The sequence below is a fragment of the Carassius gibelio genome, chromosome B24 (genome assembly GCF_023724105.1).
Source record: "Carassius gibelio isolate Cgi1373 ecotype wild population from Czech Republic chromosome B24, carGib1.2-hapl.c, whole genome shotgun sequence".
Classification (NCBI taxonomy): Eukaryota; Metazoa; Chordata; class Actinopteri; order Cypriniformes; family Cyprinidae; genus Carassius; species Carassius gibelio.
In genome coordinates, this window is record NC_068419.1 from 2,287,494 (window position 1) to 2,306,883 (window position 19,390).

Below are 19,390 nucleotides of genomic sequence, written 5' to 3' on the forward strand. Positions count from 1 at the left end.
TTATCGTTTTATAATATAAACAGTTTTTCCAAATGATGCTGATTGGAAGATATTAATTGGCCATTAATTTTAAATGCTTTTTTCTCAAGCTTTGTTCCTCAAAGTAAAAAAAAAAAAAAAAAAAAAACTATATGTATATATATATATATATATATATATATATATATATATATATATATATATATATATATATATATATATATATATATATATATATATTTTTTTTTTTTTTTTTTTTTTTTTTTTTTTTTTGCTTATAACGTTTTGCCTATTTGGGAGCATTTTTACATTACTTTCAAGACATTTAATGACATTTAAACCCTAAAAATGTACAAATAATTAAATAAAAAATAGTGTGTTTTAAGGTATTTATACATCACGCATTTACATATACTATCTATCTGTCTGTCTATCTGTTTGTCTGTCCATCTATCTATCTATCTATCTATCTATCTATCTATCTATCTATCTATCTATCTATCTATCTATCTATCCATCATACAAATCATAGATAGATAGATAGTATATGTACAGTATATGTGTTAGACGTATATGTACATATGTGTTTTGTACACTGTTGTTAAATGTCCAAGTTCTAGGTATAAATAATTAGAATATTAATATAAATCCAAACATTGACAGTAAAAATAATAATCATAATAAAAACAAACCTTTCAGTTTGACTTGGCCGATTTACTGTATTAATTTGCATAAATCATTGCATGCAGTTGTGCTCAGCCACTCGGTGCTGCTGAGGCAATGCTGTAAGACCATCACCATAGTTTCTGTAGGTTTCCATGGCAACTGAGCCACTATATATCAGCCAAGATGCAGGGGAGAGGAGAGGAGAGGAGAGGAGAGGAGAGGAGAGGAGAGGAGAGGAGACGAGGAGAGGAGGAGAGGAGAGGAGATGAGATGAGATGAGATGAGATGAGAGGAGAGGAGAGGAGAGGAGAGGAGAGGAGAGGAGAGGGAAGGAGAGGTGAGGAGGAGAGGAGACGAGGAGAGGAGGAGAGGAGATGAGATGAGATGAGATGAGATGAGAGGAAAGGAGAGGAGAGGAGAGGAGAGGAGAGGAGAGGAGAGGAGAGGAGAGGAGAGGAGAGGGAAGGAGAGGTGAGGAGGAGAGGAGACGAGGAGAGGAGGAGAGGAGAGGAGATGAGATGAGATGAGAGGAGAGGAGAGGAGAGGAGAGGAGAGGAGAGGAGAGGAGGAAAGGAGAGGAGAGGCGAGGCGAGGAGTGGAGGAGAGGAGAGAAGAGGAGAGGAGAGGAGAGGGAAGGAGAGGTGAGGAGGAGAGGAGAGGAGAGAAGAGGAGAGGAGATGAGGAGAGGAGGAGAGGAGCGGAGCGGAGAGGTGAGGAGGAGAGGAGAGGAGAGGAGAGGAGAGGAGATGAGATGAGATGAGATGAGATGAGAGGAGAGGAGGAAAGGAGAGGAGAGGTGAGGAGTGGAGGAGGGGAGAGGAGAGGAGAGGAGAGGAGGGGAGGAGAGGAGCGGATAGGTGAGGAAGAGAGGAGATGAGATGAGATGAGAGGAGAGGAGAGGAGAGGAGAGGAGAGGAGGAAAGGAGAGGAGAGGAGAGGAGAGGAGTGGAGTGGAGGAGAGGAGAGGAGAGGAGAGGTGAAGAGGAAAGGAGAGGAGAGGAGGGAAGCGGAGAGTAGAAGAGAGGAGAGGGTGAGGTGGAGAGGAGGAGAGGAGAGCAGAGGAGTGGAGAGGAGGAGAGGAGCAGAGATGAGAGGTAAGGAGCGGAAAGAGGAGAGGTGAGGAGAGGAGTGGAGAGGAGAGGAGAGGAGCGAAACGGAGAGGAGATGAGAGGAGAGGAGAGAAGAGGAGAGGAGAGGAGAGGAGAGAAGAGAAGAGAAGAGAAGAAAGGAGGAGAGGAGTGGAGAGGAGGGGGGGTTGAGGAGCGGAGGAGGGGAGAGGAGAGGTGAGGAGGAAAGGAGAGGAGAGGAGAGAAGCAGAGAGGAGAAAAGAGGAGGAGAGGAGAGGAAAGGAGAGGAGAGGAGGAGAGGAGCAGAGAGGAGAGGAGAGGAGATGAGGAGAGGAGAGGAGAAGTGGAGAGGAGGAAAGGAGAGGAGAGAAGCAGAGAGGAGAAGAGAGGAGAGGAGGAGAGGAGAGGAGAAGTGGAGAGGAGGAGAGGAGAGCAGAGGAGCGGAGTGGAGGAAAGGAGCAGAGAGGAGAGGTAAGGAGTGGAAAGAGGAGAGGTGAGGAGGAGAGCAGAGGAGAGGTGAGGAGGAAAGGAGAGAAGAGAAGAGAAGAGGAGAGAAGAGGAGAGGAAAGGAGCAGAGAGGAGAGGAGAGGTGAGGAGCGGAGGAGGGGAGAGGAGAGGAGAGGTGAGGAGGAAAGGAGAGGAGAGGAGAGAAGCAGAGAGGAGAAGAGAGGAGAGGAGAGAAGGAGAGGAGGAGAGGAGAGGTGAGGTGGAGAGGAGGAGAGGAGAGGAGAGCAGAGGAGCGGAGGGAGAGGAGGAGAGGAGCAGAGAGGAGAGGTAAGGAGTGGAGAGGAGAGAAGAGAAGAGAAGAGAAGAGAAGAGAAGAGGGGAGGAGAGGAGAGAAGAGGAGAGGAGCAGAGCGGAGAGGTGAGGAGCGGAGGAGAGGAGAGGGTTTAGGAGCAGAGGAGAGGAGAGGAGAGGTGAGGAGCGAAGGGGTGGAGAGTAGGAGATGAGAGGAGAGGAGGAGAGGAGAGGAGTGGGATTAGGAGCGAAGGGGTGGAGAGTAGGAGAGGAGAGGAGGAGAGGGGAGGAGCGGAGATGAGAGGTGAGGAGCGGAGGATGGGAGAGGAGAGGAGAAGTGGAGAGTAGGAGAGGAGAGGAGAGGAGAGGAGAGGAGAGGAGAGGAGAGGAGGAGTGGAGTGGAGTGGAGAGGAGAGGTGAGGAGCGGAGGAGGGGAGAGGAGAGGAGAGGAGAAGAGAAGAGAAGAGAGGAGAGGAGAGGAGAGGAGAGGAGAGGGTAACGCAAATGAGGGGAGCGGAGGGTAGAGTCAGACAGCAGGGAAAAGGAGGGGGGAAAAACACTGGCATGTCTTCAGAGACAATAAATACATGCATGTTAGAGAGAGAGAGAAAGAGAGAGGGCTATTTTCAGACCCTGGTTGTCATGGAAACAGAGGCCTCACTACTGATGCAGACATTCAATGCTCACAGATGCTCGAATCTGATTTAACAACAACTGCCGATAGCTATCCCATATTTATCAAATATAACAAGCCAACATAAAGACCTGTGACCTGCACCTTCAGAGCTCTGGAAACACTACGCAGTCGCTACAGATGGTAAAGAGACTCTGCGTCTGTCTGTCTGTCAGTGGGACACGAGACAGTGGAAAAATACAGTAAGGCATACAGTCAGTCAGCGAGTGGCATCAATGCAGATGATTTCCAAGAGCCAAAGCACTATATGCTGAAGCCCCATCGCTTGATTAGCAGCTCCCCCTCACTCACTCCTCTCTGAAGGACAGAGGGTTTCCCACATTTCACAGTTGCTATGGAAACGCTGCAACCAGAACAGGGAGTGTATGCAGGAAGTGTGTGTGGCGTTTAGGTGAGGCCACAACCAAACCAAGACTTCCCACATTCAGTTCTCAGGAATATTCAGTGGCTACACGTTGATTTTTAGTGATTCTGAAAAGCCACTTCTGCTCACCTCAGCTGCATTTGTTTGTTTAGACATGTAGTAAAAGCTGTAACATTATTGCAATTTAAAATAACTATTTTCTACGTGAATATCTGTTAAACTTTTTCCTGTGATCAAAGCTGAATTTTCAGCATCATTTCTCCAGTCTTCAGTGTCACATGATCTTCAGATATCGCTCTAATATACTGATTTACTGCTCAAGAAACACTTCTGATTATAATCAGTGTTGAAAACAGTGGTGCTGCACAATATTTTTATGGAAACAATGTAACACTTAAAAATGTGCGGTAGGTAAGATTTAATAAAATAAATAACAATAAAATAGTAAACAAGGACACGTTAAATTGATCAAACATGACAGTAATGAAATGTATAATGTTAATAAAGATTCCATTTCAAATAAATGTTATATTGATCAAATAAACCGGAACAATAAAATATTGTGCAGCACAACTTTTTTCAATATTTATAATAATCAGAAATTCTTCTTGAGCAGCAAATCAATATATTAAAATGATTCCTGAAGAAACATTAAAGAAATCGTAACTATTCCAAACTTTTGACCTGTCATATTCCATACATTGCAGGTCATTCTTGTTTTCTGGTTTTGTACATTTATTTACTTCTTTTAGTCACTATGCAATAAGTAGTATCATTATTACAAACAAGTCCAAATCAACCTGTCAATTATGTTAGTGACTGAAAATCAAAACAACTTGATGTGGTTCCAAACTGCTGGGATGCAAGGTCACAAGAACATTAGCTAACTATAAACATGCACAGTTAGGATAGCAAAGTATTTTCTTATTCAGCCAGGTTTTTCATATGAAAAAAATAAAAATCTATGTTGATTTTAAAGGACTTATTTTTACTTGTATGATAAATGATTGAGCTCAGTGTCCAACATATAATCTGCCAATTAAATAAAACATTTGAGAACCAATGATTTAATCATTCTGCAGAAAGATAGATTGAATATCAACAGTGCTGTAAGCAATTTTCCCATTTTCCAAACATCCACCAGAAGCTGCTAAACTAGACCACACCCCCTCTCCGAAACCCCGCCCTCAACTGACACATGTCGCATGCAGACAGTGTTGCTGATTGGCTATGAAAAAATGCACATGCCACAGAACCTTTATCAATTAAAAAATATATATTATTTACAACACCTTTTTAAAAAGTTGAACATAAAGACACACAGTCAAGAGTTCTAAAGCCAAAAATGTCCATGTTTTATTGATAAAGAGCATCTGTGTAGCGAATAGCATAGTGCAGAGGCTCACACGCACAGTTAAGCATTTGCCACAACCTTTGACCCGGAACTGCTGACCAATCAACTAGCTCTCCACAGCCGAACCACACAGCATCAACAAAAGAAAAAAAGCAAATGAACTAAAAATAGTCATTACAAATAAATAGGCAAACCGATGAAGAACAGATCTAAATGGAACAGAGCTGATATCAGCAGTACTGATTTTTTTTTTTTTTTTTTTTTTTGTGTATTGTCCTAAAGATAGAGATACAGAGAAACATACGAGTGAATCTAAAACAAAAAAAAAATGTCCAAAAACTGGTGAAACTGCACCACAAAATGTTATTATTCATCTATTTTGCGCGTTTTTTTAGCAATGTGACATTTCATTAGAAAAAAAAATCAACAAAATAAAATCATTCTCAAAATTGCACAATTTTTTTTAATATAATGTTACTGTTTGATGTACTCATGTACTAACTGTTTTATGCAAATTTATATATTAAAAATGATTTTACTTTTTTGTATTACGCACAGTAATGAGAATCTACAATACAATTTGAAAATTACAAACAAAACCACAAATAAAATATCCATACCGCACTAGTGGTAAAAATTTGCTTGATTATCATCAAATGAAATGTCACCAAAAAAAAAAAAAAAAACCTTAATGGTCCAAAAACCAGGATTATTTTTCTGTATGCACAATACAATTCTGTTCATTAGATGCTGTGGTGAAATATGGCCTGTTTTCATGAGATTCACACATAAATAGAGGGAAAGAGAAATGCAAACAGTTTCCAAAAAGCTTTGTTCTGTTTTAAATCCTGAAGAACACGTGTTCTGCTAATGGCAAGTCAAAAAATAGAGAATATTTACATCTTTAGATTATATACATGGCAATACATGAACACATGGTCAGTGTGAGAAGGTGAAAGAGAGAGCCACCCCATTAAGAGTCTACAGTGATGACACTGTTTCATTTAATACTCATAATACAATCTTTCTGTGCTGATTCAGAAACAGCTCCAACACGGGTCTCAGCCCCAGTGTCTTCATCTCACAGCCTGTGAAATCAGCTTAAAGCAGCTTTCGAAAACGGGGAAAGGTTTAGATGAATTGTCTCTCAGTAGCCATAAGGGTAATGTGATTTTGCTGGCCGCAGAGAGGATGCATAGATGAGAACAACCTGCTACGGGATGGCACACATCTGAACGCTGACGTACTGATTCACTGCCTCATGATCTTGGGCAGATAAGCATTTGGACATTTAACGTTTCACAAGTTTGCTTGTATAATAAAAAAAAAGAGGTATGGAAAGGCTCAAATGCAAGTCTGGCTCAAACAAAGACTCCCATTTCTAGCTTTTAGTTGATGTATGTTTGCTATATGCTGGTGTATTTATAAAAAAATCTCCAAAATGATCAGGTACATATGCATTTAAAAACTTCAGACACTCTCTTTCAGGAAAATTAACCGATGCACTCAGTTTCATGTCCAATAAAATACTCTAGAATGAGAATCTTACACGTGTAGCAAATCGAGGCTTTTTGTAGAAACCGGTTGTTCATGAAGCTTTAGCACTGCATTTAAAAATATACAGTTGTGTTTTGACAAAATCATTAAATTTGCTTACGTTTAATAGCCTAAAATGTTCAAATATTGGATCCAAGATCAATGATATGCACGTTTCAGTCTTCTCTGGTGTCGAGGACACAAAGCGAGGCATGTAGGATGCTTTCCTCACATTAACTAACCTTTTACTTATGTGATACTGACGTAATTCTGATCTACCTATATTCCGCATCAGCAGATGAGGGTCAGGTGCTACAATAAGCTTTTAAGAGCATTTCCTGGCAATGATGTTGTTGCTAAGCAACTCCACTGGATATTCAAACACAATCAGCTTTCATACTGTAGGGAGAAATACGGAAAGCAATGAAAGCAGCAGAAAAAAAACATAGTTCGCCCTACAATTCCATTATGAAGACTAGCAGGGAGACATTTGAAGGATTGGTGGGGTATAATGGATACAACTATGTATAGCACTTGTGTCCTTAATCAAACGTGTAAAATGATTGCAGAAAACAATTGCCCAGTTTGATTTAAGAAAGTTCCCAGCATTTGAAAAAGGATGAATCAATTTTAACAACAACAATCTGATAAAAGATGATGAATTGTAAATTAAAAACCGAGTAAAGTTTAATGCAGCAATTACAATAATACACGCATGTGTACTCTACTCCAATTAATGGCACATTGCACATAGTTATTATACAACTTCAAAGCCATTCACGGATAAATAGAATGCTTTATGTAGTCAGCAGTTGTCGCATGGCTCCCACGAAGGACCTATCAATCCGCGAATCTCTTCAAAGAAAATACTCTCTGAAAGTGAGGCATACAAGTTTCCCCCCAAATAGATGACTAATGTTAAATTTGAAGCGGCTCAAGAACAGTATTATTCCCATTCCCTAAACCCTGATTCCCAAACCCAGCGATTTGGTCTATAAACAGTATAGCTGAAAATTTTTACATTAGATTACATGTCATATTGCAAAATCTTTCATCAGAAAAATCTGGACATTTTCACAATGTCTTTCATTCTCTCTCTGTTAAAAATCTAAAATTGTTTATGTTGGCGAAATCCCCTGTGCTGCGTATCCCAGTATATTTCAAAGCTTTAATACAGCTTATTTTAAAGTCAACATGAACTCAAAATGGATGCCGTTAACACTCATTTCTTATTGTGCACCAGTCATCTGTGCACGTTATGCAAAGTAAAAAAAAAATATCTTCGGAATCTTTTATCAAAATGTAACCTGCTCCGCCTCTGAATTGACTTTCCGGTTCGGCTAGTGTCTCAAATCCCTCTTGACTCCGTTCTGGTACGCCTGCTTTTCATGATCCAATCAATTCCTGAAGAATAGAGTCAAGTCCCACCACCCTGCATCCATTGAATATCCTGTTCCATACTACAGAAGTTAAATGTTGCATTTTATGTTGACTTTAAGTCAAGACACGTTCTGCACACATCAAATGCCAGTGAAATAGCCCTTACACACTCCTGTTACTCTTCAATTCAGGCGAAAAGACAAACTATGACACTCAAGATCTCTTCGAACGCAGATATGCACAAAGAGTTTGCACTACGGCGGCAGGTTCTGTGGTACCTTTGCTGAGGACAGCAGTCATTTACTCTTATTGTTCACATGGAAAGCCTTCTTCTCTCTGCCCTCTCCTCTAGGTATGATGAAAGTGTATGTCACCCTGAAACTGGTGTCTTTAGAGTTCTGAGCTTATGAACTGATCCTCACTTGTGCTAGATTCAGAATGTCATCATGATGCAGAGTGAACATGAGCATGTGTTCTGGATCAAAGCAGTTTAAGTCTTTATTTTTGAATTAGTCTCAGGTAATACTGTCCCTTACACACACACTCACATACACACACACAGGTACACTACCTACCGAGGTGAGTATGATGAAGAATGATGTCAACCTCTGGGAAGTGTAAATGTGTGTATGCTTTTATACAGGTCTGTTAGCTGCTGTACATCTGTGTGTGTACTCTGTGCGCTGGACTGTGGCAAACCAACACTTAAGTAATTACACTACTTTAATATAGACTATATTTTTTTATACGCGGACACAACTCAAAAGTACGCTTGCTTTGGCACGTATGTACTCAACAGCGCCTTGTCCACTTCATCAGTAAAAGCCTGTCTCTCTGTTTATCAAAATTAATATTCCATAGAATCTGTCAGAAAGAGACAGAGTTTCAAAAGTCAAAGACTGCAGAGACTCGACAGTCATGCTGCCTTATAAACCAGTCTACTTCCCTTCCTGCGTGTGCATGTGTATGCAAGGGTAATCAGATCTGGGTCTCCTGAACACTCTCCTTGGAGCCATTCGATAGCAACAGTGGCTCAGTCTGCATGTTGGGAACGTGACTAAGGCCTTTCAGAGTTCCATGGAAGGTCATCGCCATTGGAATGGGAATTGGCAGGGGAGGTGAGGTTGAGCCAAGGTTGGAGGGATCACCGGAAGTCCCCATTTTCATGGTTGAAGCCTTGTTTTGGGAGGAAGGGTTAGGTTTGTTGTTGAGCATTCCAGAGGCCATGTTCAAGCCCAGTACGTTGTTGTTGAAGTGGTGCGCTTTGTAGTAGTGGTTCAGGTGATCAGCTTGCCCAACGCTCGGCAGGGTCATGATCTCAGGTTCGTGATTCCTCGGATTCTGCCCGCTTCCTCCACCAGATCCTGCTCCCTTTTGGAGGGTGCTCCCTCCTGTGATTCCACTAGTTCCACCTGCAGATCCGATCTCATCCTCAACATTGATTATCTCGATGGCACGAGCCGGGCCGTGGTGTTTGTGCAGTTGGTGCTGCTTGCGAAGCTTGTAGAAGACGACCAGCATCACGGCCGCCATAAAGGTGATCGCCACAAAGCAGCCGATGATAATCTTGGTCGTCTTCATTACGTCCTCAAGACCCGACAAGTTGGCAACGTCTGTGATGGAGACCGTGAACGGGTGATCGGGTGCACGTGTGGCTCGTGGCGACAAGGAGGACAGCATTGAGCCAGTGGGACCCGCCGATGCAGATGCAGCTGTCGGGCCTGGAAAACTAATAAACGTCTCGTTGACGAACTGCCGTGCTGAACCGTGGCCATCTTGTCCAGTCTCTACAGTCTCAACAGTAACAGTTGTGAAGTAGCTGTAGTCATTGCCTGGGTCAGGTGCAGAGACGTTCAACACAGCAGTTGCTGTGGTGTTGCCAGCAGAGTTGGTGACCATACAGGTGTAGGGTCCAGTGTCTTGCATGGTCACATTGGTGAAATTCAGGGTTCCATCATGCAGGACCGAGATCCGGACCTTGTACGCCCCATGGGTCATCAAGGTTCCATTGGGGGTCAACCAGTTAACAGAAGTCATGGATGTCCCAGTGCGGCATTTCAGCTCTGCTGCCATTCCCTCCGTTACGTTCAGGTCAGTGGGTGGCTCCACGATCACAGGTGCATAGCAGGTGAAGTCTCGCTGGTCAAGGTCACCAATGTACCTGCCCTTAGTACCTGGTGGGGCATGGCAACGTGCACAACAAGTGGAGTTATCAGGCACGGTTTCTTTAAGCCACCAGCTCAACCACAGAACATCGCAGTTGCAAACCCAAGGGTTGTGGTTCAGATGGACACGCTCTAACTGCTGCAGTGGAGTGAATAGATCATGGGGCAGCGAATGCAGAGAGTTATGGGACAGATTGAGCTCCTCCAGGTTCTTGAGGTCATCAAAGGCATTCCTTTCAAGGACGGAGATCCGAGAGTGCATGAGCCACAGTTTGCGTAGAGACACTAGGCCTTGGAAAGATCCAGGACGCACCACGCCCAGCTGGTTTCCAGACAGCTCCAGTTCCTCTAGCCTCACGAGAGGCGTCAAGTTGGGTACATCTTTAAGCCCGCACATGCCCAGATTCAGGAAACGTAGATTCAGCAGCCCTTCGAACGCAGCCTCCGAGATGAAACTGAGTTTGCGCAGCTCACCCAGGTCTAACCGTCGCAGGGATGGAACACGGTGGAAGGCATATGCCGGGAGTGTCTCTATGGGGTTGTTCCTTAGCCAGAGTTCACGCAGCTTGCTCAGGTACTCAAATGCCTGTGATGGTACGAGTGGAAGTCTGTTGTCAAAAAGCTCCAGGGTGATAAGATTGGGAAGGCCATTGAAAGCTCCCACTTCAATCTGACGAATCTGGTTCTTAGACAACTGTAAGATTTCCAGATGATTTAGGTGCTTGAAGGTGTCTGACCTGATCACCTGAAAAAAAAGGAAGAGACTATAGTAAGTTATAACATCCTACACATTAAGAAACTGGCTTACTGCATCACTACTGTACTCTTACAGGTTTGTTTGTTCTGCAGCAGTATGAAAGATTAAGATCACTGAATGCTTTTGTGGTAGCATGCATACTGAGGAAAGGTGCATCTTTGTTTTTTTTTTGCTATTTCAGTATATGCGTATGCGTGACCATCTGTCACTCTGTGTTCGACAGAAGATGACTGGTTTACAGTGCTAACTAACAGAGCTCATTGACCAAGTATCTTTAGCACAAGGGCTAAATCTGTGTTCCATTTTGAAAATAAATGTGGCAGTTCAATGAATATCTTGGGTACTTGCATTATCATCATTGGTTGTCTGGTTTAACGTTTAAGGATCAGCACACCAATTCAACTGTTAACTTTTGAAGCAACTTTTTAGGGAAACATATGGAGTAAACAGGTCCATAACTGATTCTCTTTCAATTTTATCTGACCATGTTTCCTTTTTCTAAAAATCAAATGCTGGTTTCACGGTTGTTGCTTTATAGTTTCAGTTGTAGTTTTTGGATAGAAGGATGCGTTTATGTCCAGTTCTTGGAGAAAATGTCCTATAGACCTATTTAGGCTATCAGAGAGGTTACCTGTATGGAGTTCTCCTGGAGGTTAAGGTATCGAGTATTGGACGAGATACTCTGTGGAACATCATTTAAGCCTTTTCTGGTACATATCACTCGACTGGCTTGATTGGAACAGCTACAGGGAGCAGGGCAGGCAGGGCTAGTTTCGGCAAATCTAGGTCCAAGGAGGTGTGGCCACAACAAGAGTTGGACCAACCAGACGAGGGGGGAGGGGCTGAAAATGCCTGTTACAATAGCAGCCTGCATGGCAACTGAGTCATGTCCTGCCCCTTTCCTAAAACAAAAAAAGGCAAACAGTGAGTGCCGAAAACCCTCAGAACTTCTCAAATGGAAGTGTATTTTAAATAATGACATCCACAAAACAAGAGAGAGAATTAACTTTTTTTACGATTAACTTGTGGAATCAGGTATCTTGTGGCATCAAAGTGTAATCCACACAGTCTTCAACAGCACTGGATGCTGCTACGGGAGTCTTCTGCTCAGAATCATCACAGTCAGCACTGGCCTTGCTTGTTTAAAATGAAAAACACTGGAGGAGGAACGAGAGAGAAAGAGGACAAGAGAGGTCAAAAACTGCATATATGTACATCTTATCATATTATATATAGCTAAGGGTGTGAGGGTCAGTACATCAGCAAATTAAAACTCTGACCTGTTTAATCAAATGTTGTGACCTCTAGCCCAACCGGAGTAGAATTTAATTTCAGTTAATTTCCACTATTTGTTACTGCTTATTATAGTATAGGTAGTCATAATTATAACACCAAACTCTTTCATTTCTTCTCGTCCGTGCAAAAAAACATCCAAATTTGGATTGGTCTGGCCTTGTGTTTTAATGTTTATTTAACTAGTGGTTCAGGATTGAAGGCTACAGTTTGTCATATTTGCAAATAAGTTATCTTTATTAAATGTGCATAGATTTGTGGTATTGTAAACATAAAAACAGATTATTAGTTTAAAAAACGCTAATGTAATACATTATTCATATTGTTACTTGAAAACAGACATTCATTACAAAGAAATGTGTGCATGCAACCACTGTGCATATGAACTGAAGGGGAAAACAACTCTCATGTCTGAACACTGATGTTTACTGTGAATAAATACAGAATAATGCTGATATCAAATGACCCATGACGAATGCTGGATGACAGTAATGCAATAGCAGCAGAATTTGTTTGTATAAACAGCCTTACAAATAAACATTTAGGCAGAATTTTGTTTTGGTATATTCTAACAGATGATAAATATGTAAGAATGTCAGTAAATACTTCTTATATTTAAACAAATGATGCATATTTTTTCCTGAATTCTACAATTTTTTTACGGAGCACCATACATGACATGCAGGAAAAAAAATTGTAGGCTAAATCCTGTGCTCACTCGATATATAAAATCGTGTGCACGATTTATTAATTCGTTCCCTCTAATTGCTAAATCGCGTGCACAATTTAGCAAATCAAGGGAACGCTATAGTAAATCGTGTGCATGTTTTAGTACAGTGAGGGAACGATGTATGCATGTCATGTGCGGGGCTCAATACTTTTTTAATAAATTCTAAAAAAAAAAAAAAAAATTGTTGTATCTCAAATCCTAGCATCACAAGTCAGACGCAAGCCCACTAACTTGCAACTTGTACAGCTTTCAACATTAGAACAAAAGTACAATTATTGACAATTCCAATTCGGAAAAGAGATTGTCAAATTTGGGGCAATTAATCAAGATTGATGTTCAAAGAGACGCACAGCATGAACATTACATGTAAATCCATGATAAGAACCAGACTGAAATTCCTTTAAGGGGAACTTTTAACCTCTGGTCTCCACAGAACATCCTTATGTCAAAGAATGGCACAGAAACTGTCTTTTACAGATGTAGATGCACCAAAATGAACTCGAAAAAACTCATAAATGAATATCATTATACCCTGCAAGAGCGGGAAAATTCGGACCACATGATTGATAAGATAACATATGATTTATGAATTGGCAGGACAAACATTGCAACACCCCGAGCAAAGACAATATCTAATTGGTCAAGACAACATTTGAGGTGTGACCGAAAGGCCAATTTAAAAATTCAGGACACCATCAAATTTATGCTTTTAGTTTTAGCTTTTACTTGCTTTCAGATTTTGCTTTTAGTCATGCCTGCTTTTAGCCTTTTAGCTCTTTAGTCATAACTTTTAGCCATGTTTTTTGGCATTACTTATGCTTTCTTTTGAGCACCACTCCAGCGTGCTTCGGCTTGCACGCCCGCTGCTACGTAGCCATGATGAGAAGAAAAATCACCTAGTCTCGTCAAACTTTACTTTACTTTTTCATTGAGAGTTTCGTGTTCTGAGTTAAGTTTTATAACGCTGTGTCTCCGAGTCTGACCACGAGTGACAGCTTAAAACTACAACCAGCCCACAATTCTGCATCTCCAGACAACTCCCAACCACAGACTTCCCAAGACGTCACTTCAACGACTACTGACTACAACTACTTGTTGCCAATCAGCAACCTCAAGAAACCCCCTTTCGATACAACAAAGGGAACCCCCTCTACACAGGCAATGCAAGTAACTTACTTCCAGACTCTGAGCTGCACTGATGTATCTAATATATTTTTCACTTCATTGAGGAACTCAATGTAAGGGTTAATTAAGTGACTGATAGTTTTTCATATCTATGCAATTTCACGTATTGCTTGGGATTTCACATTTTCATTCTCTTAAACCAGGAGCAGAAAGGCCATCTGGACATTCCGGAGAAGTGGCCGTCCAAAGGCCGTAAATGAAAAACTGACCACAAAAACAGCATTTTCCAGTCAAGATGGTAAACATATCTGTTTCTACAAGTTCAAGGGGATACTTCTATGTTTAGATTGTTTGGAAATATGTTATTTAAATCACCATCACATCACACAAACGATGGGGATGCCAGAGTTTCACTTGCCTCAAATTTCAATAGTCAACAAAAGCTTTTTGCTAAATGCATGACAGAACTGCATGCACTGAACCATAGGGTTTCCACAGGTTCTTAAAAACACAAGTTAAATCATTTCAATTTAAAGCCATGTAAACTCTTTTTGCTACATATTTTTAAATGTGAAAAAGTGGATCGACAATAAGCAAATGCATTATAAAATCTAAACAATTAAGACAATTAGATATATTGATGTAATATAATACTTAATAATATTTTTTTTTAATGAATATAATAATTTATACTTTGACTCTTCCCTTTTCTTAAAAATAGTTTAAAGGCTGAAATGTAAAGTGCAGGTCTTAAAAGGTCTTTAAAGCTCTTTTTTTTTTTAATTTTATTTAAAAAATCCTGCAGTTAACTGGTTATTTTATGGTACCATTTGGAATAACTATTTATCTATTTATTTTTAATGAGCCCTTTTTAACTGTCCTCTTATGTTATTTTGAGAATGTTTTGTAGGCCACTAATAAAAAATAGGACCTCTGTACATTTGATTGTTGCAAATATACAGACAATGCAATTGAGATGTTTATTTGTTGGGATGATTGCTGTCAACTGACAACAAAGTTTCCCTTCTCAATTAGCTTAACTGCACACGTTTTATAGTTAATACAATCTTTTAAAACAAATTTTATTAAATATAGTCTACTTTAATTTCCTACAATAAAAAGGAAATCGAGTAAGACGATGTAAAAGGTGTCTGAACATGGATTCGTAATCTGGTATCTTGGTATAAAGGTGAAGAAATGCTGGCCCTCGTCTCTATCAAAGTTTGCCCATCACTGCTATAGAGCCTGTAGCCCATGAGTACTATATTAAAATCCCAAATACTCCTAGTCCAAACATTCACTGCTATTTATTACTCCGCACTGTCTGACATAAATATTCCATTCTTTCATAAAGAGACAGCAGCGATTTGGTTTACTTGTAAGATCTAGGCCTATTGAGTTGAATTAATGAAATCGCCTATAAGGTGATAAGTCTGATTAACATGACACACACACACAAACATATTTCTAGATTCTAGATTTATGCTTATTATTTTCATATTATACATTTTGCGTTCTGCTCTTTCTATAGATTTCAAGTATTTTAGTTCATACAATAATGCATTTATTTAAATCACCTACTGAAAAAAAAAATGAAAACATCACATTATTTGAAATGGTTTTACTGGTTATAATGAAATTGTATTGGTTTTAATGGAAATGATAATGGTGTCTGTCAGTCTTTACTGTTAATTTGTTGCCTTCTGTTGGTGGGTTTTGTTAAAACCACTAAATCCTAACTTAATATGTCCCAAAACCCACTACATGATACCATTATTTAATGGTTGTAATGGTTAAAAGTTGATGGTTTGTACTTTGGATATTAATATCCATTGCAGAGTTGATGTTATACGGCTCGTTCAATGAATCTCTGGCCATCTCAGTGATCAGCCGTGAAACAGTGATTCTGTCCAAATTCCCTTTAAAATCTTAAATGATTCCCTTTGAGCTAAACTGACCTGTTTCCCTTACAACCACAATACATGGATTACAAAAAAAAAAAAAAAAAAAAAAAACCTCATCCAACAAATTTGATGTTTGACAAATTTGACAGCTTTGATGTTATAATGCAAACAGAGTAAACATTTGGGAACACAAGTAAAGGTTTTTACATGCAATGCAAAATTGGGGTAAAAGGCAAAAATGTAGGTATACAGATACTTTTGACAATGATCAAATAACAAAAAACACCTAATATGACCAAAATCGTGCACAAAAAAATAAAAAAATAATTACAAATTTGAAATGATCAATGGTTTTATTATATATATATATGACATCAAAGCATATTCAGGCATGCGCAGAACACATGCGCAGACTGAAAAGCTGAAAAGAACACCGGTGAGGGTATTTACATGCAGATCGAGGTAATGAGAATAAAAAAACTGAGTAAAGAAAAGAAAAAAAAAACAAGTGTATGACCTTTAGGTAATAAAAGTACAGAGTAGGATTGTGCGTGTAAACGCGCTCGTTGTCTTACATCAGTAGAAAATATCTTTTGAAGAAACACAATGAAAATCATTCAGAATTCTAAAGAAAGTGGTCTGATAATATGGCTTTAACATCTTTGTCCATCACACGCAGGCGCAACTCGCTTGTGTGTGTGTGTTTGTGTGTGTGTGTGTCACAGGTGCGGTGGTGCAGCTTCACTGTAACCATGACAACGTTAAATTGATTTGCAGATGCTGGGTGTCGGAATCCGGTTGGGTGGCGGCGCTCTGTTTGCACTGAGGCTTCGTTAAAACCAGCCACTGGCCAAAAAAACGGTCGAATGCACAAATGAAACATCTATTGCATAAGCCTTTATATTGATTGTTAATTAACCTCCATAGGACGTCATACGCGGCGATCTCCATCATGACAGACCGCGTCTGCATTGGGTCTGTTCCTCTTATATGAGAGAAAAACGGTGCATCTGAATGCGTTAGAGACTGCGGCGTCTTAACGGAGACCGTCGTACGCGTGTGAAATACACAAGTAAGGCCCTGACACACACACACACACACACACACACACACACACACACACAGGCGCGCTCGCTCCCTCGAAGACGCGCAACAAAATGGCACACGGTGTCTGTGTAATTCACGGATAATGAGAAAGAAAAATGCAAATCAAGCCGAACCATCATTTACATCCCATACCACCAAATCACCGTGTTTCCAAACGGCCAGATTCATTTCTATACATAAATATCGAAATAAATAAATAAACATAGCTAAATAAAGAAATAAAACGAACGCTGAATGACAGTTCTTACCGTTCTCCTCTCATGCATCCATCACACCATCCGGATCCTCTTCTAATGAATCATACACATCATAACCATGTGGAAACCTAAATCAAATCAATGCGCGTCAATCATTCAGCATGAACTATGATCAAATGCAATTCACAGCATTTGATTTCTTGCATCAGATCGAATGCATGTCGTACCTTTTCCTTTATCCCTCGACGGATCTTCTTCTAATGATTTTCCCCCCGTTGATTCGGTGTCTCTCGCAGATCAGGAGCGCGTCAGTGCGCGCCGAGACGGTGAATAACGGTGAATATATAGTTAACAGATCATACCACCGCTGGAATAAATAGGATGCAATCGCTCGCCGTAGAGTGTGAAAATCGAATGTAATTTGATTATCCGGGGTAAGAAGCGTACAAACCTACTGGCGCATTTTTCTAAGTGTATGCAGGCAGATCGTGCGCGTCGTGGCCGTACAGAGAGACGGATGCTGCACCCAGCGCAACATCTTACGTAAAGTCCGTAGCGACGGTCCTGAATACAGCGGCCAGCTGAAGAGCAGACCACTGAGACATGCACAAAACACACCTGCTGAAGCCTGTTTCCATACAGACATGCATTTACACATCTATCCGTCCAGTGGTCCATGCATCTTTCATCTGCAGGACGACTGTCAGATCATTTATGATGGATTTGAGATCCCATTTATACCCAACTGAAGCTTAACATATATATTTAAGATGGCAATGCTGTTTGTCTAAAGCAGTGGTTCAGAGTTCACCCTGGACATTACATCATTACCTTATCTTAAGTAAATAATCAGACATTAAAATTAGTATTATCTTGAAGTGCATAAGCAGAAATAAACATTTAAATGACACCTGTTTATGCAGGTGAACCTGTATTTAATGCAGTCTGGCTTACAAAGTGGACCTTCGTGCTGACTTTTTTCTTAAAAATCGTACAAATTCATATGAAATTGCCATATCCAAAAAAAAAAACAGTTTAATTTTCCAGTGAAACTGGATTGGTTCTACATAATAACAGATAATATCTGCACCAAAAACAGTGTTTGAATGTATAAACGATTAAATATTACCATTTTATGATTCATTTAGCATTGTTTTTACATCACTGTCCACAACCTTACTATCCATATTTTACATGACTTTTATGCAATTGGATGATGCTTCCATCTAAAGTGACTTGCATATCAAGGTGTACATTGTTTTTCATGCATTCCCTGGGAATCGAACCCATAGCCTTGATGCTGCTAGCACCATGTTGTAGTTTTTAATAAAATAGACGCACAAACTATTAATAGCATGTCAAGCGTGACCCAGCCATTTTAATTTTGTGGACCAAGTTCACTCTGTGATTCAGACAGGGCAAAATAAATATCGCTTTCATGGGATGAATATTTAGTTCACAAAATGTCTTAAGTAAGTAACAGCATTTTGACATGAAATACAAATTCATTTCATCCACAAAATTAGGCCCCATAATGAGACACCCTTTGAAAAGCACTTATCTAAACGATGTTTAAATTGCTAGTTTTGTAACTTGAGCTACATATAAACAACATTTATTTTTGTTGTTTTCATTAGATGTTGATATCTTTGTGTTTGTAATAGACAACTCACACTAAACGTTTGCCAGAGATGACAGCATGATGGAGTAAGTCATTTAAGCTGTTTGTTCAAAGTTCAGCTCCAGGGTTTTCAATCAGTGGTCTGTGAAGGTCCTGCATGTATATATATATATATTTCTAAACATGTTAGTCAGACCATGTAGGTGAGTTTGTTTCTTCATCAGATTTGGAGAAATGCATTGCAATACTTCCTCACCAGTGGATCCTCTGCAGTGAATGGGTACCGTCAGAATGATGGTAGTCCATCATCAGAGTCTAAACAGATGATAAAACCATCACAATAACCCACAAGTAATCCACAGCACTCCAGTCCATCAATTTTTTGTAAGAAACAATCCCATCATTACAATGTTTTACAGTTGAACCATTCCTTCTGGCTAAAATACTAGTCATCTATCTATAATATATATATATATATATATATATATATATATATATATATATTTATGAAAATAGGCATCTCATCTGAATCAGGAGAGAACTCTGCACATATCAAGCACAGTTTACAAACCAAAACATTTCTAAACAAAAACATTGTTTTGTTTTTTTTACGTGAGAGTACAACAGAGGGTGGATTTAATAGTTGAAGTTGTATTATGGATTACAGATCCATATTTTAGCCAGAAGAGATGGTTTAAAGTTATAACATGATA

The 19,390-nt window shown here is 40.0% G+C and overlaps 1 protein-coding gene across 3 annotated transcripts; it reads right to left on the reverse strand.

Moving 5' to 3' along the window:
• Positions 1–4,839: 4,839 nt before the first annotated feature.
• On the reverse strand, positions 4,840–17,619 carry lrrc4bb (leucine rich repeat containing 4Bb). 3 transcript variants are annotated; one of them, XM_052596631.1, is made up of 5 exons: positions 17,284–17,619; positions 17,108–17,184; positions 11,724–11,857; positions 11,332–11,602; positions 4,840–10,688 (listed from the first exon to the last, which is right to left on the reverse strand). In XM_052596631.1, the coding sequence occupies exons 4-5, from the start codon at positions 11,572–11,574 to the stop codon at positions 8,757–8,759; spliced, it is 2,175 nt and encodes a 724-aa protein (XP_052452591.1). In that variant the 5' UTR covers positions 11,575–11,602; positions 11,724–11,857; positions 17,108–17,184; positions 17,284–17,619; the 3' UTR covers positions 4,840–8,756. The 3 variants fall into 3 exon arrangements, with proteins under 3 accessions (XP_052452591.1, XP_052452589.1, XP_052452590.1); XM_052596629.1 differs by having other exon boundaries at positions 11,717–11,857; XM_052596630.1 differs by having other exon boundaries at positions 11,708–11,857.
• Between the last annotated feature and the right edge of the window lie 1,771 nt (positions 17,620–19,390).

Bases quoted from the DNA above. Each gene is read 5' to 3' on its own strand.
- lrrc4bb (XM_052596631.1), bottom strand. From the start codon at position 11,574: ATGCAGGCTGCTATTGTAACAGGCATTTTCAGCCCCTCCCCCCTCGTC. The intron at 10,689-11,331 runs GTAACCTCTCTG...CTTTTTTTTCAG, and splicing joins TCCAGGAGAACTCCATACAG to GTGATCAGGTCAGACACCTT.